Genomic DNA, 25,662 nt, shown 5'->3' with positions numbered 1-25,662 from the left:
GGGGGCAGTCATGGATGGGAAGGACCAGGGAACTGTTCACTCCCTCCAAAGATACACACTGAAGGGCCAGTAAGTGTGGGCTCTGGGACTAGGCCTGCCCCTCCTCAGCCACTGGCTGGCTTCTGTCCTTCTATGGCTGAGTATGTTACCTGGCCATCCCGCAGCCTGCCCCCTGACAGGCTGCTGCCACAGATGCTCAGTCCAGCCCCTGGGCCACTTCACACAGGGAAGCCCCTCCCGGAGCCTGGCAGCCCCCTCACTGGGGGCCTGAGGACTGCGCTCCCGGGTCCCAAGGCCCCTCCGGCACAGGCAGGCTCCAGAGTGAGGGCTCTTTCATCTTACCTCCTCCCTCGGCCCACCCTGGGGCCTTTACCTGTCCCCTTTGGGAGGCTTCTAGAATTCTGTTCTCTAGCCTTGGGGGCCTTGGGGATATCACCCGTTCCCAGGGTTTGACCCCCAAGGGTTGTAGAAACCCCCATTCAGGCCACACACACCCCCACCATCCCCTCCCGCCCCCACAAGTCTGCCCGCGGTCGGGCACGCTAAAGCGCCTGGTCCTTGGCGCTGGGGGTGGGCGCCAGGGCCCCCCGGTGCACGCGCTGGTGCTTGAGCAGGTGCTGCTTCTGGCTGAAGCCGCGGCCGCACACGGTGCACAGGTAGGGCCGCTCGCCCGTGTGGTTGCGCCGGTGCCGCGTCAGGTTGGGCTTCTGGCTGAAGCGGCGGCCGCACTCGGGGCACGGATAGGGCCGCTCGCCCGTGTGGATGCGCTGGTGGATGGTGAGCGCCGACCACCAAGAGAAGCTCTTGCCGCACTCGTTGCAGATGAACTGGCGGGGCTCGCCGGGCCCCCCCAGGCCCGCCCGCGCCCGTCCCCACGGCACGCCCCCCAGGCCCCGGGCCGGCTGGGGGTCCTGAGGCTCCGCCGACAGGCCCGGGGGCGCCTCGGCCTGTGGCTCGGAGCGTGGCGCCGCATCTCGCGCGGCCTGCCCGGGGCGCTGGGGCTCGGCGGCGGGGGCGGCGGGGCTGGCGTGCGTGCGCTGGTGGGCCCGCAGCGCTGCGCGGCTCGGGCAGCTCTGGCCGCAGCTGGGGCAGCGCGCTGCCTGGGCGCCCGGCAAGTGCGTGCGCTGGTGCTTGAGCAGGTGCTGCTTCTGGCGGAAGCTGCGGCCGCAGTGCAGGCAGGGGTGCGGCCGCTCGCCCGTGTGATTGCGCAGGTGCCGCGTCAGATTGGGCTTCTGGCTGAAGCGGCGGCCGCACTCGGGGCACGGGTAGGGGCGCTCGCCCGTGTGGATGCGCTGGTGGATGTTCAGGGACGACCACCACGTGAAGCTCTTGCCGCACTCGTTGCAGATGAACTGGCGCTGCTCACCAGGACCCGCGGCGGGGGTGGCGGCCGCGGCCGCAGCGGTTGCGGCCCGGGGCCCCGCCTGGCGCCACCAGCCCTGGCAGAGCCCCAACCAGGCCCACTCGGGGCGGCCCCGCGGCGGCCCAGGCCGCAGGCGACAGCTCCGGCGGGTGGCGGCGTCCCGCAGCAACTCCTGCAGCCCAGCGCGGGCGCCCTGGCGGTCCCGGGCGTGCGCACGCTGGTGGATGCGGAGGCCCACCTGGTGGCGGAAGCAGCGCGCGCACTCCGGGCACGAGTGGGTGGCGGGCCGCGAGTGGGTCTTCTGATGCTTGAGCAGGTGCTGCTTCTGGCTAAAGCGCCTCGCGCACTCTGGGCAGCAGAAGGGCCGTTCGCCCGTGTGGTGACGCTGGTGGCGCGCCAGGTTGGGCTTCTGGCTAAAGCTCTTCCCGCACTTGCCGCACAGGTACGGCTTCTCCCCGGTGTGGGTGCGCTGGTGGATCTTCAGGGACGACCACCAGCTGAACCTCTTCCCGCAGTCCAGGCATACAAAGTGACCCTCACCAGCAGAAAGAGCCCGGCCTGCCAGACCCCTGGCCGGCTCAGTGGGAGGAGCCCACCTTGGGCCCCCGGTCTCCTCCTGTCCCCCCAAGGCTCGGGGCTTCCCCATGGTCTGGCATGGTGCCAGGGCCAGATGCTGCTGGAAAATGTTTTCCTTATCCTTCTCGGAAAGCACAGCCTGAGGCACCAGTGTCTGCAGCAGCCAGTCTGGCTTCTCTTGCTTGATCTTCATCACCGGCCCATCTCCTGCCAGAGGCAAAGGGAGAGAGGACAAGGAGAGTCACTCACTGCGGGGCCTGGGTGGGTGGGGTTGGAGAGGAAGAAATGCTGGGAGGGCAGAGCATAGAAAACGCGGCAGGTGGAAAGGATGCAGAAGGAAGCGTGTAAGAGGACTGGAGGCAGGAGGGAGGAGGGCAGGGAAGGTAGAAAGGCCAGTAAGATAAAGGCAGGTTGGGATATGGAGAAGAAGTGCAAGAAAGGAAGAGAGGCTGCTGTTTGGAGGCCACCCCTCCTGCCCTGCCTTCTGCACCTGGAGGCCCAGAGATGTAGCGAAGGTCTTCCCACCCAGGGAACAAGCAGAAAATGGCCAAGCCTCAAAGTGTTTCATTCTAAGAGGAGCCTTGTGCTGGGAGCTTGCTAAGTGAGTGCACACCCAGTCCCTCAGTGGTGGGGTGACCAAGGTCCACTTCACCACCAGGCTCTCGGTGGCAACAGCCATGGTGCCTGCACACCTCACCTTCTTGGACCTTGGCTGTTTGGCAACTTCACCTTTCTTCAACAGAATCAAGAACAAGAAAGTATGCTACAGGAGTGCTTGGTCCCTCTTGTGCATGGACAGAAGCCATGATGGAAGAAGTCTGCTACAGACACTACACACAGACTGTAGGATCCCACTTACATGAAGGTCAAAAGCTGGCAAAACTAATGGATGAGTTAGAAGGCAGGATAACTCCTGGCCTATGGAGGCACTGCGATGGGAAGAAGGCCTGAGTGGGGGAGGATGGGGACAGAGGGAGAGCCAGAGAAAGAATTTTAAGTAGGCTCCACGGAGCCAGACACAGGGCTCTATCTTATGACCCTGAGATCATGACCCCAGTGAAATCAAGAATCGGAAGCTTAAGGGACAGAGCCACCCAGGCGCCCCATTGTTCTTTCTCTTCATCTGGGTGCTGGCTTCATGCACATGTTCACTTTATAAGAATTTGTAAGAACTTGTGATCTGTGCACTTCTGTGTTATACTTCAACCAAAAGTTTATATTCAGCAAAAAGTAGGTGAAATAAAACAGCTGTGAACAAAAAGGAGAAATTCTAAATAAGTTCTGACAATAAAAAGACAATAAAATAAACCCAAGGGGGGCACCTGGGTGGCTCAGTGGTTGAGCATCTACATTCAGCTCAGGTCAAGATCCTGGGGTCCTGGGATGGAGTCCTGCACCAGGCTCCCCACAGGGAGCCTGCTTCTCCCTCTGCTTGTGTCTCTGCCTCTCTCTGGGTCTCTTACTCTCTCATGAGTAAATAAATAAATAAAAATAAATAAACAAACCCAAGGGAAGTAGGAGGAAGGAACTAATAGACAAAAGCAGAGACCACAGGGTAAAGGGAACAGAGAGAAATAAAAAGGATTCTGAAAATCCTAAAATCCTAATTAATGCATAAATGTATCATTTTGAAAAATCTGTATATAATAGATGATTCTGTGAGACAAAATAAATTAACAAAACGAACTCAAAAGGTTTAAAAAAAATGTCCTAAAAGAGACAGAACAGAAAGCTAGCATTCTACCTCAAAAATGGGCAACTGTAAAAACAGGTTCTACTAAAATTTCAAGGGAAGGTTTGTCCGCAGCTTACATAAACTATGACAGTGACTGGGAGGGGAGACAGCCCACAAGCTAGCATGATCCAGAGTCAACAAGACAAGGGTACAGCAGGCAGGAAATTATAGGTTTAGCATTTGAAAGCAGACACCAAAAACAAGCAAAAAATATTGGCAAAGCAAGTTCATCGGCATCAAAAGAACAACATAGCATGACCTTGCTGGGATCTTCCCAGCAAAGATGGCTCAATATAGTTCCTAACACTGACTTTCTAAACAGGAAAAAACCTTACATAATCTCAATACATGTAAAAAACCTCATATGATAAAGTCCAACATCATTTCTGGAGGGAGAGGAGGAAGAAGGGATGGAGAGAGGGGGAAGGAAGCTCTCGGTAAACCAGGCATATAAGGAACACTCTTAGGCAGACAAAGAAGCTATTCTAGAACCTGCAGTTATCTTATAACCAAAGGCATGGGATTGGAATACCGTTCAGGTTAGGAACAAGATGATGCTCACCATCACTGCCACTCTTCAACATTGTCCTTGAGGAACTAGCCAAAGCAGAGGGGGAGAAAAGAAAAATATATATAAATATTGGAAGGGAAAAGCGTCATTTGCTGATAACTATTAACACAGAATGTACAAGAGAATATACTGACAAAATATTAGAAATAAGAGTTTCGACATGGTGCCTGGGTGGCTCAGTTGGTTAAGCTGCTACTCTTGATTCCGCCTCAGGTCATGATCTCAGGGTGCAGGGATGGAGCCCTGCATCAGGCTCTGCACTTAGCAGGGAGTCTGCTTCAGGATTTTTCTCACTCCCTCTGCCCTTCCTCCCTGCACCTCCCCATCAAATAAATAAATCTTAAAAAAAAAAAGTTTCAGCAAGTTTGCCAGATACAAAAACAAATAAAAATTTGCAACTTTAATAAAATAACGGGCTTGATACACAGGCCAGATACACATACAAAACTTATATAAAGGAAACTATTAAACGTTATTGAAAGGATAAAGAAAATGTAACTAAAAGGGCAGATACATCATACTCCTAGATGAGAAGGAAGGAAGCTCTTCACTCCAAAACAATGCTTAAATTCAGTGTAATCCTAATTCACTGAATTATAAAATTTCTGATGTGCATAAATCATCCAGAAAATTCTAAAAATAAGCAAGGAAGAATTTGGCTTAGACAAAATGGAAAGCTGAAATACTAGCACTGCACACCTATGAGAACAAGCAAAACCCACAATGCCCCCAACACCAAATGCTGGTGAGGACAAGGAGCCCCAGGGACTCTCATTCACTGCTGTGGGGGCTGCAGAGCAGTACAGCCACTTTGGAGGACAGTTTGGCAGTTTCCAACAAAATGAAACGTACTCTTAGGGCCCAATCATCACTCCCTCCCCTGAGTATTTTCCCAAAAGATTGAAAACTTCTGTCTGTACAGAAACCTGCACACAGATGTTTCCAGCACCTGGAAACTACCTAGGAGAACAAGTGCACCTGTGTATGTGTATGTGTATGTGTGTGTGTGTGTGTGTGTGCAGGCGCAAGCTGAGGCAGGAAGTAAGTCAGACTTCTTGGAGAACAATTTGACAATGCTTATTAAAATTATAAATGTAGCGGAACCTCTACTTTCTCTACCCAACAGTTTCACTCTGGGTGTTCATCCTAATAAATACATAGGAGCGTACAGAGGAATGTCCACAAATATTTACTGCAGAGCTATTGGTAATTAGCAAACACTGGAGAACAATCTCATTACCTGTCAGTAATAGTCACACAAAATGATCACTCCCTTCAGAATATGGAAGAGTATGCGACAACTTAAAAAAATGCTTAGCTAAGAGCCGTCTATACGCTGATGTGAAGACTGTCAAAACATTTTAAGATAAAACAAAAACCAAATTGAAAAACAATGATCAGTCAGTCGTCTGACCCAATTTATGAAAACTACAACTATACCTCTCTATGTACAAACATGCACAATCCGGGAGGATCTGGGGCAAAGCATGACGGTGGGCACCCTATAGATGATGTAGACAATCCAAGGACTAGAGGGGAGAAGTCAAAGGGGACCCTCACTTTATCTGCGTTCTTTGAATTTTTATGACAATATTCAAATATTAGGATCTTAAAAATCTTTGTTTTTTTTTAAAGATTTGTATTTATTTAAGAGAAAGAAATAGCGAGCAAGGAGGAAAGGGAGAAGCAGGCTTTCCAATGAGCAGGGAGACTGACACAGAGCTCAATCCCAGGACCGAGCTGCGCAGGTGGCCCTAAAACATTAAAAAAAAAAAACCCAAAACCTCACTTAGAATCTGGTGGCCTTTGGTTCTAGGGCCAAAGAGCCCTGCCTCACTCACAGCCTCAATGGCCATTAAGAGGACACGGAAACGGATGTGGTGACCACGGGATGGGGTGGGAGGGTGGGGACTCAGAAAGTACCTGTGAGGGGCCCATTTTCCTCTTGGCAAAACAACCCTGGAAGCGCCCCACCCCCAGGTGCTTGGTTATGAGAAATCATTTTAGCAGGAGTCGTAATTGGAAGATGAAAGTGGAGACTTAAATTGCACATTGGCAGGAATTGAATACCCAATAGTAACTAGTTTACTTGACTATTAGAGGGTCTCTGTGGATGCGCTAAAATGTTGGCCAGCTGAAGTATGTAATGGGACTAGGTGTCCAAACTAGCGGTCAGGAGCGAATCTAAAATCTACTCAGGGGATCCCTGGGTGGCGCAGCGGTTTGGCGCCTGCCTTTGGCCCAGGGCGCGATCCTGGAGACCCGGGATTGAATCCCACGTCGGGCTCCCGGTGCATGGAGCCTGCTTCTTCCTCTGCCTGTGTCTCTGCCTCTCTCTCTCTCTCTGTGACTATCATAAATAAATAAAAATTAAAAAAAAAAAAAATCTACTCAGGTGTGGGGGCGCCTGGGCGGCTCAGTTAGGTATAAGTGCCTTCAGCTCAGGTCATGATCCCAGGGTCCCAGGATTGAGCCCCGGGATCGGGATCGGGCTCCCTGCTTCTCCTTCCCGCTCTCCCTCTCTGCCGGCTACTCCTCCTGCTTGTGCTCTCTCTGTCAAATAAATAAATAAAATCTTCCCCCCAAAATGGTATATTTCCTGTTATGTATATTTCACACAATAAGAAAAACACATAAAATAAACAGAAATTAAAGGGTGCTTAAAAGAGGTAAGCTTTAATTATCTCAACAGTTCTGCCACCCAGAAAGAGTCCCTCTGCACCCCTGGCCAGCCGGTGCTGGGAGCCTACGGGGTGCCCAGAGCTGTCCCCAGCCCCCCAGTATCTCTGTCCTCCAGGGTCAAAGCCAGTGTTCTTAAGACCCAGGAGTAAGGTCTTCCCTAAGATCCCAGGGTACCTGAGAAGCTGCCCCAGGTGGGGAGAGGGCCCTGGCCAACCGCCTCTCATACCTGAACTAGGCTCCTCCTTACAGGTTGGCCTGGGAAAGGTTCCTTCTGCTAAAATATCTGGAGCCATCCGACCTTGGTTTTACTGTAATTATGGTAACGTCAGCATCTCTCTCTCTCTCTCTCTCTCACACACATACACACACACACCCTGGGGGCTCCCCGCCTTCAAAGTGACATGGCAGTAGTGGAGAGCCAGGCCAGAAGTGGGGTCTGCATGGACCCAGGATGTGCAGTGTCCATGGACCACACCACCCATCTGAGCTGGGTGCTTCATTCCTTTATTACCCAACTGCCTGATTTTTGTCTCCGTCTTAGGTTCATCGTGATGATTATCCTGGGAGGGTTGGGGCCCTGGGGTCCAGGGGGCAAGGCCTCTGGAGAAGCTAGGAGGGGAGGGGAGGGGAGGCAAAGAAGCTGAGCTGAGCCAAGTAGCTGAGCCAAGGGACAGCGTTCCCAGGGATGGGCCCTGTCCCGTCTCCCAGGACCAGAGCCGTTCATTCTGCAGCAGGGAGGCTAACCGCCCCCACCCCACCCCACCCCGGGCTTGTGAGGAGGCTGGGGGTGCTGGGGGGCTGTGGGGGGCTTCAGCAGAGAGCACAGGACTTCCGCTAACAGCAGCGCCCGCCCAGCAGACACCAAGACTGCTGAGCCGCCCCATGAACCCTAAGTGACCTCAGGAAGTCTTCATGGACCAAACTGAAGGCACTTTCCTTTTTTTTTTTTTTTTAAGATTTTATTTATCCATTCATAGAGACACAGAGAGAGAGGCAAAGACACAGGCAGAGGGAGAAGCAGGCTCCATGCAGGGAGCCCGACGTGGGACTCCATCCGCGGTCCCCAGGATCATACCCAGAGCTGCCCTGAAGGCACTTTCCTGATCAAAACCTAGCAGGGATCATCTTACCCAGTGAGCTGGTTTTCAATGTTAGATCAGCGTGACTGCCAGCACGCCAGCGGTCAGCAAACACCTCACCCTCCCTCTTGCCTGGGAAGCTCACATACAGGGTGGGTGTGAGCACATCCCCTCACCTGGTTGTTCTTTGCATTCTTTGGAGGACCTTCTACATCCTGGTCCTGCTCTGTAATACTCCAGCCCATATGCTATGGGTGAGCGTAGCAGCTCACACTTGAGCAGGACAGGGCAGGGCGTGAAGACGGCCTGGTGGAGGAGGCCGCGGTGGGCTCCCACCTGTCCGGTCACTCTCTTACCTGTGCTCCTACCAGTGGGGCCAAGCTCCATCCACAGAGGCCTCCTGGACACCTGTTCCTGCCCTGCCATCTGCGGGCAAGGGGGCACAGGAAGGAGAGCTGGCCATTGGGACAAGGACCAAATGGGACTCCCTGCTCTCCTGTGACTTCACAGAATGTGGTCCCTCTTTTTCAAGAACTTCTCTGACCATGACCTCAGTGGAGAGTGCAGGGCTTTTTAAAAATTGCACACATAGCTACTAGGCAGGCAAAACAGGCATTATTCCCATTTTATGAGGAGGAAACTGAGGCCAGAGAGGGCCCCTAACGTGGCCCAAGTCACCAAGGCGGCTGCATGGTGGCCGCCAGGGGCGGCCCCAGGTCTCCTGACTCCCAGACCAGAGGCTCAGGCCCACTGGCTCAATATTAGCAGTGTGTGTGTGTGGCGGGGGGAGTGACAGATGCCACACAGGAAACTCAGCTAAGCCTGGAGACCCCCCCCCCCCAGGGGCCATGAAGCCACCGTGGAAGGCAGAAATGGCCCTCCAGCACCATGGATCCCCTTCCTTCAAAATCCCCTCCTATCCCTGTCCCATGCCAGACTACACATAAATCAGCTAGGGTACCTGTTAAGGACTTCACCAAACTGGGGGCACCTGGGTGGCTCAGTGGTTGAGCGTCTGCCTTTGGCTCAGGTCGTGATCCTGGGGTCCTGGGACTGAGTCCTGCTTCTCTCTCTGCCTCTGTCTCTGCCTCTCTCTGTGTGTCTCTCATGAATAAATAAATAAAATCTTAAAAAAAAAAAAAAAAGATTTCACCAATCTGGGGCTCATCTTTTCTTTCTTTTTTTTAATGCTCAAGGTTTTGGAAACTCCCTAACTGGCTCATTGTCAGGGACAGGGGATGCTGCTGGGAGGCCCAGGCTTTACTGGCTGCCCTTCTGTATGGGGCAGGGGGCACTCTCCCCCAGATCTCTGCTTGCCCCTCGCCTCTTCGTGCTACCCGATCGCCAGGTGGATTTAGGATGAATGATGGGTGGCCAACAGTGGCACCAGGGAAGTCCTCTTGCCTGATGCCTGGTCAGGCTGTACCTGGAGAGCCCGTGAGTAGCAGGCTGGTCTGCTGGGCTGTGTAACAGGGGGAGGTCTCTCTTCCTGCTTTCCTCATTTCTGAGCCGATTGCCTGGGAGATTGCCTGGGACTGCCTGGGAGATTGCCTGGGACGTGTATCTCTTTCTGCATTAATGCTTATTTGATTAAAAAAACAACTTCTCTTTTTCTCCCTCCTTTTGTGGGGAGCTTTTCTGAGTTGGCAGGAGATTTTAATTCTTTTTCCCCAACAAGGGTCTGCTATGCACCCCTACTGTGGCTTCTTAAAGACATTAAAACCTACTGTGGTGCAGAGATAAAGCAAACAGGAAGAAGAAGGTGGGGGGTGGAAGGTGGGGGTGAGGGGGGGTGGGGGGGAGGTAGGGACAGGGCAGGGTCCGATGGATGCCGAGGCTCCTGCCTTAGCACCACCTCTTCCCTCCAGGTGACTGTGTGTCCCACACCAGGGGGAAGCCTGTCACCCACGGGAGATACAATGTCCTCCTAAAGAGGCTCAGGGGAAGGCGGGGGAAGGGGAGGCCGCCTTTGGGAAAACTCAGAGGGAGCAGAGACCCAGGCCACAATTCAGGACAAGGACACTGGGTAGGACCCTGGCCTTATTCACGAAACCCCTACACAACACAGCAAGGGGCCTCTGAGCCCCATCACAAAGGTCTTACTGGATCCATTCTGTCTTCCAAGGGGTATTAGGGCCTAAAAGTCACCTCTGGTGGCAGAAAGGCTTCAATTCTCAGTGAATAATTTAGTGAGCTACCAGAGCAGCTCCTGTGTCCCTGGGTACTTTTGTCCCAGCCACGCCAGGGCTCAGGTGTGGTCCAGGTAAGCACAGGAGTAGGAAGGGGAAGCAGGGGACTCGGCAGCCCCGGTGGCTCAGTGGTTTAGCACTGCCTTCAGTCCGGGGTGTGATCCTGGAGACCCAGGATCGGGTCCCACGTCAGGCTCCCGGCACGGAGCCTGCTTCTCCCTCTGCCTGTGTCTCTGCCTCCCTCTCTCTCTGTGTGCCTCTCGTGAATAAATAAAAATCTTTAAAAAAAAAAGATAAAAAAGGAAAGCAGGGGCTCTCATGGGCCCAAGAGGAAGGAGTAAGAAAAAAGAGGGCAGGGAAAAGGATGAGGGGCAGACCCCCATGTCCTGAGGGCCCACCTCCAACAGTGTGCTCAGGGGCAATGGCTAAAAAACAGGCCAGCAGGTGTCCTGCAGGTAAAACCCTAAGAAAGCCGCACCTTCTCTAACCTTTCCTCTTCTGCCTCTGCCCTGCTCTGCTGCTCTGCCTGCTCCTTCTTACCCCCCTCTCACCCACCTGCCCTAACACGTGGCTCACCCAACCTGGCCTGGCCTGCAGGCCAACAGGGCCAATCCACCTCCAGGCCCACATGTACTCTCTGAAGGCTACCTGCCTGACCTGTCATGCAGGGGTCTCTGTGACCTGCCCCCTCCCTGCCCAGGAAGTTCTATGGAGTGATGGGTCTGGGGACAAGGCCCTGGTCACTTCCTCTTCCGGCACCTGGCTCTGGGCCCGGCCCTGCCCACACTGGGTCAGGCTGCAGCTGGAGGCGGGCCCTCAATGAGAGGCCTCTGGGGGTGGGGGTAGGGGGGCAGCTGCATGACAACTGCCAGACCACACAAAGCACAGATTGTGCCCTACAGCAGGTGGTGAGGTTTGGGGGCAGGGGAAGGTAACAAAGGGGCTTTGCTCTCAGCAGAATCCTGGGGGCAGGGAGAGGCACAGAGAGCAGCTGGGGTGAAGAGAAAGGCCGTAGATGGGAGGGGCAGCACAGGGACATGGCCCCCATCTCCCCACATCCTCCCAACCTCAGGCCCCTGGGACTTCTCCACCAGCCAAGCCATCTTCACAGATCAGACCTCAGGCAGGGAAGGGGAAGCTGATGGCACCTCACCCGTCCTTTGTCACTGCTGGAGCAGGGATGAGCCACACCAGGAGCTGGAGCTTGGAGGGGTGGCATCTCCCCAAACCCCAGCTGAAGGCCTAGCTCCCAGGCCCTCCTCAGTGGTAAGCTCCACCAGGACCACATCCAGCTCCTCACCACTCACCACTGCTCCCCTAGGCCAACAAGCCCCTGCCCCCAGAGGAAACCGCGGGCCGGGGGTCCTCTTCCCAAAGCGCCCCCTCCACACAAGCTAACCCCCTTCGCCAGGATCTCGAGGCTACCATGCTCCCTGAATGGCCTATCTTTCTATTAACCACATCTTTCCCACCTCTCAGCCGGTCTGACCCCATCTGACCCCATCTGGTCTACAGTGCACAGCCCACCTGCCCAGCCTCCCTTGCCCCACATGCTCCAACCTGCCTGGCCCACTCCCAGCTTTCTTTCCCTGGGAGATCCTGTTTCCTGGGGGCAGGCACCATGTCTCATGTCCTTGCCCTGACCCACCATGCTGGCTCACACAGGTCAGATGCTCAAGGAAGACCCGAGAAGGTGGCCAGAACAGCATTCGCAAGGTGGTGGCCCTGCTCAGGCTCCAGCCAGCCTCCACCCTGGGGGGATTCTCACAGAGCACTACCTAGGGGCAGAGGTTATATCTCTCCTAACCTCATTTTACTGGGGGGCCTGGGAGACTTCCCTGAGATCTTGATGTTGATCTAGCCATACAAAGAAGGGGTGCTTGGCCAAGACTCCAGTATGGACAAGGAGAGAGCCACTGGCTCTGAGCACCACTGCACACCCAACACTTAGCAGGCATCGCCCATTTCATCCTTCACAACCAATTAGGATCTGAGAAGTTAAGTCATTTGCTCAAAGTCACTCAGTAAATCCTAGAGCCAGAACCAAACTGAGGTCAGCCTGCCCTTCTCACAGACCATGTCGCCTCCTAGAAGAAAGTACAGGACTCACCAAGCCCCTTACCCTACCCATATTCTTCATTTTCAGACACCTGGCTTCCATATCCACATGTGATTATTCAAATCTACATAAATTAAATTTTAAATTCAGTTTCTCAATCACACTAGCTACATTTCAAGTGCTCAACAGCCTCAAGTAGCTCGAGCTACTGTCAGGACAGCAGAAAGCATGCCTCTGACAATGAAGCTCCAGTGGATGGCGTGGCATTGGACCGTAAGGTCCAGGAGGAAAGCAGCAGGGCCCCAGTTACAGGCACACTGCCCTACAGTGCACTTTGCATTCTTCACTTTGCAGATATTGTTTTTTTTTTTTTATTCTTTTTTTTACAAACTGAAGGTTTGTGACCAATCTGTGCTGAGCAAGTCTACTTGCACAATTTTCTTCCAACAGCATGTGCTCACTTCGTGTCCATGTCACAAATGGGTAATTCTTGTGATATTTTAAACATTTTCTTTATTATTATATTTGTTATGGTAATCTGTGATCAGTGATTACAACCTGCCCTAACACGTGGCCAGGTTGGAATACTCTTGCTGACAGCCCAGATGATAGTCGCCATGTTTCAGCATTAAAGTATTTTTTAATGAAGGCATGTACATTGTCGTGTTAGACATATTGTGCACACAGTAGACTACTGTATGGTGTAAACGTAACTCTGGTATGCACCAAGAAACCAAAAACTTCACTTGATTTGCTTTATCGCAATATTTGCTTCAATGCAGGGATCTGGAAACAAACCTGACTATCTCCAAGGTGTGCCTGTACAGTGAATGAATGAGTAAGCAGATGGATGGATGGATGGATGGATGGATGAATCAATGGAGGCATGAAAAGAGGGTTCCTATGGCCCCAGTCCTTGGTCACTGATGACAACTATCCTGGGACAAGGTGATGCTGTTTTCTGCCTGGGAATCCAATTGCAGTTAAAGAACGCAATATGCAATCACAGGCATCAGAGAAGAAAATGACGTAAATGCTAAATGCACTCATGCACACATCCAGGAGCAATCGTATCCAACATCTGACACACCTAAGTAAACCACGGTGCAAAAGTGCAAAAATACAGAGATGCTCATACATAAGAGAACAGCTGCAAAACTATATGCAAAGTATGAAGAAACTGAGATCTCTAGAAACTCCCAGATACACCTGCAAACAAACCCACAGAAACCGGCATGTGCCGCGCAAACCACACAAACACCAACACTATACAGCACGCTCAGGGAAGTGGAAGTGTGGATCTCTGCGTGACCCAGTTACCTGCACACGTTCACGACGCTCCCAGCTGCCCACTGCTCCAAGAACGGGACCTCAGGAAGCGAGTAGGGGCCAGTCACCAGTTAGGTCCCCTGTGCTGGGGGAGGGGCGGCTCGAGGCCAGCCAGGGCTGGAGCTGGTGGGGCAGAAGGTGGCCAGGCGCAGAAAGCCAGGGGCAGACTGAGACCTGGGCTCTGCTCTAGCCGTGAGGAAGCAGCAGATCCTTTCCCCTGGGAACCTGAGCCCCACAAGGCTGGCCCCTCGGCCAAGCCTGCTCCCAAAGGCTGCCTCTCACATCAGGCCCAGGTCGCGCGCCTAGGCTGGGAATCAGGTCCCCGAGTTCTAAGCCATCAGTCAGTCCTTGGCAAGTCACTTTACCTTTGGGCATCGGGTTCCTAAGGTGAAGGAGACTGGAAAGGCCTACCCTAACCCACAGGTTTGTCTCGAGCCCTGGAGAAGACAAATATGCAGCACACTGCACCTCCCGAAGCCTACAAACCAGCAGGGTCTCTCTCTCCCACTCCCCATTTCCTCAGCCCTCTCCAAAGGGCCTCTCGCAGGGCTACTCACTCTTCCTAAGCCTTTACTCCTCCAGCTGCTTCAGCATCTCCAGAGACCCCCAGCGCCTACATGGTCACCCCAAACTCTGCTCCCCGATGTGAGTGGGCTTGGTAGGTATGCACAAATTTTCCTGTGGGGACTATCTCAAGGCCATACATGACTCCTCGTATGCAGGGCACTAGACACTCAACAGCCCTGGAGAAGGCTTGGTGGGGAAGAGAGGCTCCCCTGGGCTGGGTGCTGGCGCCTAACCGGGCAGGAGCAGACAGTGGTAAGGAAAGCAGGGCTGGGCTAGAAGCCTTGGATCCTTCTGCTGGCCAGAGCCTCAAAGCCTCAGCTTCCTCAAGGGGAGGGAGGCAGTGTATCCTCTGTCTCCCAGGACCAGTTCCAAAGCCACCGGCTTTCCCCCAAGGCCAATCCTACAAATGTCACTCCAGTACAAGGCCTGCTCCCTGGGGTTGTCCTGGTTGGCCTCTGGATAGTCGGCTCTCTCCAGGTACCAAGCCCCTGGACACATCAGACCTCCCAACTTCCTCTCATCCACAGTTTATGAGCAAGGAGGACACAATAAACCAGTGGCTTTAAAATGTTATCAGAAACACAGAGCAGCTGCTGCCAGGGCCCCAGGAGACCTGCTTCCCATTCTTTACGGCCCTCAGGGCCCAGACAGTCAAGCAGGCCCAGAGGTCCCAGCTCAGACTAGGGAGGTGCCGCCTCCACCGCCTAGAGGCCCACCTCCATCCCTCGCCCCAGCAGAGGCAAGCCTCGTCAACCCCCCTCAGGCCCTCCACCCACCTTCCTCTCCCCTCACCCAGCCTGCTCCTCAAGAACGCTCATTTCTCTTGGCTTCTGCAGATCTCACTCAGCACTGGATCAGGTGTCCCAGGCACCTCCCACTGTGGCTCTTTTTCCAAGCCCTGCCCACTCCCCCTTTTCTACTCCAGTGCCTTCAGATCTCAGTCTCCCAGATGCTGTGGCCCTCGGTCCTCAGAGAGGGGTCAGAGGAGCAAGGAGAAAGGGTGGGCCAACATTCCACAGAAACTATTATTATTTGGAACATAATAACACTTATTCCATGTGTAGAATTATTCTATCAAGCAAGGGGTGGGGGAGCAGTGTGAAAGGACTCTGGAAAACACTCACAAAGTGCAAGACAAATTATTTTTAGGTCAGCGCATTGCCTTCACCCCCTGCCTGCCTCCCACATTAGAAGACCTGTACCTCAGGGCTGCCCAGGTAAGAAGAGTTCCATTTAGTGACATCAGGTTGCTTCCACCAGCACCCTCTGGGAACCACGTCCACGGACAGCAGGGGCAGCTGACCACCTCCCAGAGGTCCATGATTTAAGCACAGGCCAGTCTCAGAGGCACCTGCTTCCCAGACCCCTGCCTCCACTGGGTCCAGTGGTAATCCCTCTGCTGAGAATGCCCCATCCCACTTCCCTGCCCCTATGCCTGTCCCTCACCTGTGGCATCCATGTTCCTAGTCCCTGCTCACCATCTCCCTTTAGAGGAGAGAGCACCACCCACACTCCTCGGCCCCGACTCCAAGACTCAAGAGCCCTCCAGGGCCTGGGGTCCCCCATTACCCGATCTGAAGGCAAGAGATGAAACTGACTGCTAACAAAACTTTGGACAAGTGTCACATTTTAATTTATAGATACTTTCCACCCCTTGGTTCATTCGAAGGAGCTTGGAAAGGGTAAGAAGCACCCCACTCCTTTGCTGGATGGGAAAAGCAAGCCCAGAGGTGACATCCCTTGCCCCAAGGAGAGTTGGGCCTAAGGTCTCCTTCTGCACACCCCGGCCACACTCTTCACTCCCAGCAACCGCTGCGCTAGGAAATCTTGGATTCATCAGCTTAACCCTCACCAGGGGACAGGTGTCTGGGCTGGACCACTCCACCAAGCTCTGCACTTTGTCCTGGGTAGCCCTTGCCTCTCCAGTGGGGACAATGGTCTTCATCAGGCCTCTCAAAACCACCACCACATTTCACTACCACACAGAGTGCAGCTGTCACAACGCATAGGTCAGTAAGTTGTACCAGTGCTGTTTTTAATGCCTCCAAGATCTCCTACTGCCCCACCTCAGTTCAGGCCTCACTGCTTCTTGCCCAAAGACACTGTAATAGTTTTATAGCTTATCTTGCCCCTCCGATCCATTCATCACCCAGAACTCAAAGTAATTTCTCCTAAAATCACAATGAGGACTTGTTACTACTTTGCTTAAAATATTCCCCAGCACTTTCAGGTTTAGCTAAAACTTTCTTGGCAAAACCACTGAGAACCTGGCCTCTGCTCACTCATCCTGCCTCCCAGCTCCCCATTGTCCCAACACGTGACTCCCTGACCTTGCAGCATCTTGGCTGGCCTGTGACCAGTCATGGAATACTCTTGCCCAGCTCTTCTTCTCCCAGCCTAGATCAGGGATCGCTTTGAGCAGGAAGCCCCTTTGGATATGCCAGTCTCAGGTAGGGGCCCTTCTCTGTAGCGGCCTGTGCACCCACCCAGCCTGATGCCACATACGTTGCATAATAGCAATCCAATGCCTCCACAAGACCGAAAACATCTTAACGTGGAGTATTTCTCTCTCCCCAACATCCAGCCCAAGGTCCCGCGTGCTGAAAACCATTAACAAAAATTTTAATAAAGAAACACAATACAGAAATTTTACTCCAGAACGGATTAGAAGCACAGAATCACGGCACCTAGAGTTGAAGGGAAACTAATGTTCTCTAATCTCTTCATTTTACAAATGAACACGGGACCCAAAAAGAACAGCTAAGAGTGGAGCCTGGACATCAGCCAGTCTCAGGCTCCTGGGCTCTGACCACACCCAAGCCCAGGCTGGCTGAGCAGGACGCGCTCCAGGCTCTACCCGGCCCAAAGGACCGCAGGAGGCTGCATGTCTGTCATCCTCCGCCTTTGCAGGGGAAGAAGCCCCCACTTCCTACCCCCACCCCCACTGAAGTCTTGACTCCGGCGCCCATCTTCCTGGAATGGAGCCCCCCCACCACACACACACACACACACACACACACACACACTTCCAATTTCTGGGGGGTGCTTCCTTCTCATTGTTCGCACTCCCGATCCTCATGCCCACTCATTGAATCACTTATTAAGCACCTACTCGGTGTCACTGTGCGGCGAGCACTGGGGTTCCTGCCCTCCAGAAGCTCCGTCTTCCGGACACAGCGACACAGCCCCGAACGTCGAGCCAGCGCTTGGGCAGAAGGCGCCCAGAGGGCCCAGGGGGTCAGCCCCTCGCCCGCCACCCCGTCCCTCCCGCTCTCACCACCCCCGCCCCGGCCCCGGCCTGCAGCCCCCTCCCACGCACGACCCGGGCCCCTTCCCTCAGGGGCTGTGTGGGGGTGGGGAAAGTTGGGGGGCGCAGCGCCGGGGGCTCAGGGGACCCCGAGACCCCCGAGGCCGCCTCCAGCCCGCGGCTGGGTGGAGGCTGCGCGGGACGAGCGGGCCGGGCGCTGGCCCCACAGCACGGTCCGTCCTTCCACACGCCCCTCCCGCCCGGATTCGGAGGGACTCGGAGGGAGGGGACCGGAATAAATACCTTGACTTTGTGGTTAAGGTTAACGCGAACTGCCACCCCGGGGCGACTTGGGCACTGGGCTCCTCGGCCCCGCCAGTCCCGGGACAGGCGGGGCGGGCGCCTCCCCCTGATTGGCTAACGGGCCTGGCCATCCCCGGGGCCGTCCCGCCGCCTGATTGGCTGCGCCGCTCAGATGACCAGCTCCACCCTATCGGAGAAGCCCGCGGGGCGGCCCCTTTGTTCTCCTGAGCCAATAGCCCTCGTGGGCGGGCTGACCTCGCAGCCCGCGGGGCCTCCCGGGCCCCCCGCGAGGCGTTAACGCTTTGGCCGCCGGCGGGGGAGCCAGTCCAGGGCTCGGAGGGAGGAGGAGCGAGGGCGAGGCCGGGGACCGGTGACCCCACGGCGCCACGGCACCTCTTCTTCCCTCCGCCGGGCTCTCCCTCGGACTCCGGACCCGCGGACGCGCTCTCAGATCGATCCCGTCATTCCGCAACTCTCCGGCCGACTCAGGGACGCGCGCGCCCCGCTTTGGTGCCGCGATCCGGGGGCACAGGACGCGCGAACCCCACTCCGATGCTCACACTCGCGTGTGCAGGTGACATAGTGGCGGCACTTGGCACTACAGCCGCCAAGTGTTAGAGTGAGAAGCTGTACCTGCCTCGCACGACCCGAGAGAAATCGCCCACCGCACACCGCACCCCGCGCGGCGCCGGGCAGGTCGTGGGCACCGGATAAACGATCCTGGGGGGTCTCCACGAGAGAGACACGGAGACCTCATTAAATCCAACCCCCTCGCTTTCTCGACCGGAAACAGCAGTCTGAAGACGTCGCGTTCCTAGGCGGAGTGTGGTTGCTGATTTAGGGCCAGGGTCCAGACGGCCAAGGAGGGTCTTGACTGCTCCTGGAGATCTTCAGAAAAGAGAATTTTCTCTTCTACCCACACTAATTGGAAGCAAATGCTCCTTTATGCCAATAAGATTCCTCACACTGCTACCTCAAGCCAGCTAGGTCAACTCCCACTGGCAGGATTCTCTCTGGAGCTGCTTCGAAACTGCCTTTGGGAGGCAGGGTTGATAGAAACAGAAGCTGGCCTCTCTGAGACTTCCTACAAACCCACCCTGATGCTGGTGGACCTCATTCTAATTAATCAGTAGGCGCCTACTAAGCATTTGCATTGAGCCCAGCTATTGTTTGGCCTCACAACAATAGATACTGTTGGACTGAGATTTATTGGTTTTGCCACTAACTTCTTTGCAGTTATTACAAAAGATACTTTTCTGTCTCTGGACTTTGACTTATCTATAAAAAAGTTAGTAATTTCCTAGTTACATACTTAGTTTTCTGGATTTTTGCAGGACCCAAACTGGTTCTATGGTCTATAGAAGCATTTGTAAAGTGTAAAACCCCACACAGAGGCCAGACACCACTAGGCTGTCAGCTTTTTAAAGAATCCTGTTCATCTGTATCTTCTAGAGCACCTACTGGAGGTTTTTCCCAAAGGCTTGTGGAATTCCAGTATTCTAGTTCCAGATCTGCCACTGATTATGAGTGAGAAAACCACTTCTCTCTGGGCATGTTTCCTCCTCTAAAGAGTGAAAGACTTCCCCCAGATTGACATTTCCAGACCAAGGGTATTTCAAGGATGGAAAGAATGAAGCACGTTGGGATCCCATTTACATTGAGAAAAAAGAGGGCAGCCCGGGTGGCTCAGCAGTTTAGCGCCACCTTCAGCCCAGGGCGTGATCCTGGAGACCCGGGATTGGGTCACACATGTCACACTCCTCCAGCATGGAGCCTCTTCTCCCTCTGCCTGTGTCTCGGCCTCTCTCTCTCTCTCTCATGAATAAATAAAATCTTCAAAAAAAAAAAAAAAAAAAAAGACAGAATTGGTGGAATGAAAGACTTGCACGTTTAAAAACTATATATCTGCATTATTAAATTTTGACAAGATAATTTAGTATTTTTGTAATTGTAGAAGAAAAGAGGGGGAAACGGGATGCCTCAGAACTATGATCCCCTCCTAGTGGAGTTCCTCCTTCGAGACTGCTGTCAGCATGTGCCATGCTGAGCAAGGACATGGGAACCACCAGGTCCTCCAAGGGACCCAGGAAGGACCCATGGACAAGATCACTCCGTCCCAGCATTACCAGCCCCCTCAAAGTCACTTCTGTGGCTTTCCCAGAACTTTGGGACTTCTCCAAACCATTTCTACCCCAAAACAGGTGCAGTGCAGCACCAGTGGACACCCAATGCTGGCTTCCCCACACCCGAGCAGTTCGTCTAAAAGTGATCTTTCAAAGTCAGGAGCCCTGGTCAGATTCCCTCCCTCATCTTTTTTCCCCAACCCCCCAATTATGAACCTTAGATACCTGAGGACCTGTGTCCTGCTCCCTGCCCATCATCCCTAGACGTTGACCTACTTTCCTGCCCTCTAGCCCCCAAAAAGCATTGCTCCTTTTCCCTTGAAGCCCTGGGGTCCCTTAAAGAGATATATTGATGTGTGGCATTCTTGAGGCAATGCTTCCAGTCTCTGAAAGATAATTTGCCATTAACTATACAGGTTTTTAAGTGGCTCCATGAAGTCATGGAGTGGCTTCAACCAATATGAAATTTGGAAGCCATCTGTTTCCATCCTACACAGAGTCCCACTCACCCCCATCCATCTCCCTCTGCTCATTAGCTGTACACACACAGTTCCTCTCCAGACTTAGGCCTCTTAGAGGTAAGGACAAAGTCTTATCTTGGCAAACCCCTAGTCACCATCACATCAAGCATAAGCATAGTTGGCATTTAATAATTATCTTTGCCAAAGCAGCAGCGCACTCCATTCACCCAATAAACTTGTGGCAGTGGTCAAGAGCACAGGTTATGGAAGTCAGATAGACCTGGGTTTCGATCGCCTCTGGTGATTGCCAGTCACATGACCTTGAGCAAATGTTTTCATCTCTAAAAGAAGAGTACCTACCATACGAGGATTATGTGGGATAATTTAGGTGAACTTCTTTGCAAAATGCCACTCACAGAAATTGTGGTTTTTATGCGCTGTGTGCTAGGTGCCGGGATCTGTGCAGAAATTACTAAAACTGGCACGAAAAGGGCCTACTGATATTTGTCAAAAATAAGCACTCAAATTTGTATGAAACAACCAGTGCAGGGAAGCATCTGTAGCCACATATGTGAGGAACTGCAGCAGGCCAGCTAGGAAGGCATTGCAGAAGGTTCATAGCAGAACTCTTCCGATAACTGGCCCCTGCCAAGTCTAACTTGACCCCACAGAAAGCCAAGTCCCTGCAGAACCAGCCCCATCTGCAGGGTGTGCCTGGCCTCCTTTGGAGAAGTATTGGAGGTAAGGTGCAAAAGAACTCAGAGTGGAGGCACTTATCCCCCACCTCACTCCCCCCACCACAACCAAAGCCCAGAGCAGCATGCTGCCCCTCTTTCAAATTACAAGGCTCTTCGGGAGAAAGGAACACACAGCCACCAGCTCTAAAACCAAATCTTTATTCTCTAGTTTGAAAAGGAGGGTAAGTGGTTGTTCTGTTTCATTCCAGAGAACAGAACAAGGCCCAATAGGTAGAAATTACAGGAAAGCAGATTCCATTCATTATGAGGAAGAATTTCTAACAATTAGAATTATCCTACAATAGAACCAGGGCCTCAGAAGGTGGGGACTCCCTGTCACCTAAGTGTGGAGGTGGACGGAGGTAGGGGAGGCTGGGCATCCATAACCTAGAAATGTTGAAAAGGAAACTTGTCCCTTTCACGCTGTCAGCCGACCCTCCATTATCACTGGGGCAGTCCTTCCCACCATGTTGAGTTCTGGAACGAGTGGAAGGTTGGGGTGTTCAGACAAAAGCCTGGACACAGAGCTGTTGACAGCCAGGGGATGCTCTAAGCGCCGGGAAGGTGGTGCACTGATCTTGGGGAGGTGGAGTGGAGCTGAGCGCTAACAGTAGATGGGTCTGAGTCCAGGTGCCTATGCAGGGGCAGGGGCAGAAGGGGACGGAGTGGGACAGGTTCGAGCAGTGCGGCCTCACCTCTGTGCTGGAAAAGGCCCAGGAACTGTCTAACAAGGCCAGCAGGTTCTCCCAGGTGTATCCAGCTGGTCCACTTTTCCTCCCAAGCGCTCATTTACTAAGACTGTACCACACCTACTTCCAAAAAAACGACCTGAAGGAACTCATGATAAAAGACAAGGACATTAAGGCGTCAACACCAGAGGGGAAGGGACTTCCTGTCCCCTGGTGGCCCCTCCAGCTGGAGGGCTCTAAGGGGTAGGTAGAGCTGCTATTGCTACTTTTCCAGGGCACAGGATGGTCAGGGCAGAACCTTAGCAAACACCAGCTGGAGGCCTGAGCCCCCCTGCACTGAGTGAGGCTTCCCTGGCCGCTGGGGACTAGACCTCCCTCCCTAACAGGGCCCAGCTCACTGGCTGCTCTCCCACCCCTTTCCTAAAGCAGCAGCAACACAGGTACCCCCAAGCACAGGCCCACAGCAACACGCCTGTAAATGACACTCAGGCCACCCCCTTCCCTTGGTCTCTGCAGCCCCTGCCCTCTCAGACATCATGCTTCTTCTGATGGGCCAGGAGCTTCTCCTCGTCGTCAAAGGTCTGGCCACAGATGGCACAGCAGAAGGCGCCGTCCCGGATGTGGCTCTTACGGTGGGTGATGAGATTGGACTTCTGGCTGAAGCTCCGGTCGCAATCGGGGCATGCATAGGGGCGCTCGCCTGTGTGGATGCGCCGATGGGACACCAGGTTGGACTTCTGGCTGAAGGCTTTGCCGCAGTCTGGGCAGACGTAGGGCTTCTCGCCGGTGTGGATGCGTCGATGCGCCGCCAGGTAGGGCTTGTGGCGGAAAGCCTTGCCGCAGTCCGGGCAGACGAAGGGCCGCTCAGGGGCATGGTCGCGCCGGTGGGCGGCCAGGTGGCTGCCCTGGGAGAAGCGGCGCCCGCACTCCTCACAGGCAAACGGCCGCTCGCCCGAGTGCACCCGGGAATGCGCCACCAGGTGGGTCTTCTTGCCGAAGTTCTTCCCGCACTCCGCGCAGGTGAAGGGCCGCTCCCCGGTGTGCTGCCGCTGGTGGGCCCGCAGGAAGCGCTCGAGCCGGAAGCTCCGGCCACAGTCATCGCAGGTGAACAGGGATGGGGGCGCGGCCGCCGGGTCCTGCAGGGGCGCCCCAGGGGCCTCCAGCGGAGGCTCCGGTGCTGGCTCCTGGCTGGGTCTCAGCGGGGCGTCTGCAGCGAGCTCCGACGAGGCCTCCAAGGGGCCAGCTGGAAGCTGAGGACTCCCTGAGCCCGGGGCGCCCTGTGCCGACCCTTCGGACCGCTTGTGGATCTTGCTGTGAGACAGGAGGTTGGGCTTGTGGCGGAAGCGGCGCCCGCACTCGGTGCACGGGTAGGGCTTCTCCCCGGTGTGGATGCGCCGGTGTGAGGTTAGGTAGGGCTTATTGGTGAAGCGCTTCCCGCATTCAGGGCACTGGTGGGGCCGCTCGCCCGTGTGCACACGGCGGTGGGCGATCAGGTTGGGCTTGTGCCGAAAGCGCTTGCCACAGCAGGCACACTGGAACGGGCGATCAACAGCGTCTCCGCCAGGCCGGGGCGCGGTCACCGCAGGGCGGCCCCTAGGCCGAGGCCCGAGAGCCTTGGCTGCTGCCTCCTCCAGGGCCTCAGCTACGTGAACCCGCTTGTGAGCAACTAACTGGTCCCACTGGGCAAAGCTCCGGCCACAGTTGCCACATATGAAGGGCCGGGCCTCCGGGGCTGGGGGGTGGCACCTCCGCACGTGAGCCCGAAGCTGCTTTCGTCGCCAGAAACGTCTCTCACATTCAGGACAGGCAATGGGCCGCTTTGCGGCTGAGTGAGCCCGGAGATGCAGAACCAGGGCCACCCAGCCTCTGAAGCTCTGCCTGCAGAGGTGGCAGGCAAAGCCCTGATCTGGAGTGGCAGCGGCATGGACCTGGCAGTGTAGTGCCAAGAAGGGAGGGTGTCGAAAACGACGGCCGCATTCAGGACAGGGCAGGGGCAACCGGGCTTGGCAGTGGCGGGTGTGAAGCCACAGGGCCACCCAGCCCGGGAAGTGCCTTCTACAATGGACACATCGATGGGCCTTACTGGGGGCTTGGTTGCCCAACTGGGCCTCGGAAGTGCCTTGTAACCTCAGCCCGTGGGGCTCCTTCTCCATGGTCTGGGGCAACTTCTGGGAGGGCCCAGAGACCTTGGGCTGGGCGGGGCCCATGGCCAAGGGGCCCCTGCAGCGCCGTTCCAGCATGGGTTCTTCCTCTGCTGAGGGTGGAAGAGCAGTGTCACTCTGGAGATCAATTTATCCTGCCCCAGTTCCTCCCTGGCCGACCCCAGGCCCTCGAGGAGCTCATCCCTCTGAACTCCTAGAGCCCTTGAATCTGGACTATTTTTCTATTTCCTTGTATGTTCTACATTATTTCAATCTTGCACTTCTAGATACCATTTTGAGTGTATTTGTCCTAAGTATTTAACTGGCCCTGGAAACTACCAGAACGAAGGAACTCTGACACTTCGTGGAATCCCCCCTCATGCCAGTCACCCCGTGTCTGGCATGAAGTAAACACTCCAGCGTTGGCTGAGCAAACATTCCTGCCTTAGGACTCACAGGAGAATGTAGTCACCTTTCCCTATGGTGCTCTATGCTTTTTACAAGTGCTTCCCTGCTGCCCTCTGCTCGTTTCTACTATTTCCTACTACTACATTTGAGCTTCACAAAACACAGAGACTGGAGAAGTGAACATGAAGCTCCCTGTTTGACAGACGAAGCAATTTTGAGGCATAAAAAAGGACAGGGGACTCGCCCGAGGGGCCACAGTAAACCAACAGCAGAACCAAGACCAGGTGACAGGTCTTCTAAGTCCCAGGCCAGTGTTCTTTCCTTTAAAACACCTGGGTTTGTAAAGTTCCCACAGAAAGAAGCTCCTACAGCCTTTATCCTATTTACCCTCTCCTGGGCTCTAATCACACCACAGGGAGCATTTTGGCCTCCCTAACCTCAGTCTGTCAGGGTAGAAGCCTGGAGAGCAAGAGACAACAGCGCTTCTGGGAAACAGGAAGGGAGTGCTAGATGCTACTTGCAGCACTGCATGACGCCAGGCCACTGCCTGTCCAGACTGTGCCCACACTGCCTGCCTGCCCTCCTCTACCCACACACACATGATTAGGACACTGCAGGAAGGAAAGCTCTCCCAAGTCCAAGGAACACCCACAGTCTGCCTCCCTCAGGGTGTTAGGGATTACTACTGGGGCAAAAGAAGGGGAAGAAAGACAAGACTGTAATCCTTGTCCCCTGCCAACCCCAGGAGGGGCTGTCCTACATTCCACTCTTCCACAGTGCCAGGGAGCCGAGATTCCTCGAGGTGAGCTTCCTGAAGGCCCTGAGGAGTGGGTGGTCATTAGCTTCCTAATGGACCTTCACTGCCGGCTTGCAAGCTCCAGGCACATCCTCCTAAATTCCCTAGAGCCGAACTCCTCTTGAGCAGCTCAGACGTGCCTCCTTCTCCATGACCAGAATGAGCACAGAGAAGACCGCTGGTTTGGGAATGTGATCCTCCCGCCCCCCACCCCCCCCCCCCCAGGTGACTCCCTTCCTCCAGGATGAGATCTGAGCACTGGGGCTGTGGAATGATTTGGGAACCCAACAAAGAAGGTCAGACTCTACCCTGGAGACCGTGGAGCTGGAGATGAGGTTTTTTCCAGCTCCTCCTGGGGATACTTCTGCGGCTGTAGCGCTTGCTTCGGCCCACACTCTGGTGGCCCCCAGATGTCAGAGAAAACTGCAGCAGTAAAGACACCCCTACCCCCATGGCAGAGCTCAGACCTCTGAGTGCAGAGAGGCCAGCCTTACCTGCGGGGAGGGGAGAGAAAACATGCATGAGGCTCTGAGCTCCTCTAGGGCAGTCATCTTTGTGTCCTCGCCAGCCACAACCCCCTCCCCCACCCAAGCCCCACACCCCGAGC

General features: G+C 54.6%; 2 protein-coding genes across 20 annotated transcripts in view; both read right to left on the bottom strand.

Moving 5' to 3' along the window:
• Nucleotides 1–125: 125 nt before the first annotated feature.
• On the bottom strand, nucleotides 126–18,576 carry ZNF775 (zinc finger protein 775). 6 transcript variants are annotated; one of them, XM_072763116.1, is made up of 3 exons: nucleotides 18,334–18,576; nucleotides 4,237–4,271; nucleotides 126–2,146 (listed from the first exon to the last, which is right to left on the bottom strand). In XM_072763116.1, the coding sequence occupies exons 2-3, from the start codon at nucleotides 4,256–4,258 to the stop codon at nucleotides 543–545; spliced, it is 1,626 nt and encodes a 541-aa protein (XP_072619217.1). In that variant the 5' UTR covers nucleotides 4,259–4,271; nucleotides 18,334–18,576; the 3' UTR covers nucleotides 126–542. The 6 variants fall into 6 exon arrangements, with proteins under 6 accessions (XP_072619217.1, XP_072619213.1, XP_072619218.1 ...); XM_072763112.1 differs by lacking the exon at nucleotides 18,334–18,576 and adding an exon at nucleotides 17,701–17,813; XM_072763117.1 differs by lacking the exon at nucleotides 18,334–18,576 and adding an exon at nucleotides 17,263–17,407.
• Nucleotides 18,577–21,164: 2,588 nt separating this feature from the next.
• REPIN1 (replication initiator 1) overlaps nucleotides 21,165–25,662 on the bottom strand; it is a 35,659-nt gene continuing 31,161 nt past the window's right edge. For 4 of the 14 annotated variants that reach the window (XM_072763102.1, XM_025993831.2, XM_025993830.2 and 1 more), the window contains 2 exons: nucleotides 25,364–25,549; nucleotides 21,165–23,964 (listed from right to left, as the gene is read on the bottom strand). In XM_072763102.1, the coding sequence (XP_072619203.1) occupies nucleotides 22,238–23,964; nucleotides 25,364–25,549 (1,913 nt within the window). In that variant the 3' untranslated portion in view covers nucleotides 21,165–22,237. The remainder of the gene's footprint in view (nucleotides 23,965–25,363; nucleotides 25,550–25,662) is intronic. The other 10 variants (XM_072763103.1, XM_072763108.1, XM_025993834.2 and 7 more) reach the window with 5 other exon arrangements.

The sequence above is a fragment of the Vulpes vulpes genome, chromosome 7 (assembly GCF_048418805.1).
Source record: "Vulpes vulpes isolate BD-2025 chromosome 7, VulVul3, whole genome shotgun sequence".
Classification (NCBI taxonomy): Eukaryota; Metazoa; Chordata; class Mammalia; order Carnivora; family Canidae; genus Vulpes; species Vulpes vulpes.
Note: the sequence above shows the minus strand (reverse complement) of the source record. Positions and strands in the feature narration are given on the sequence as shown.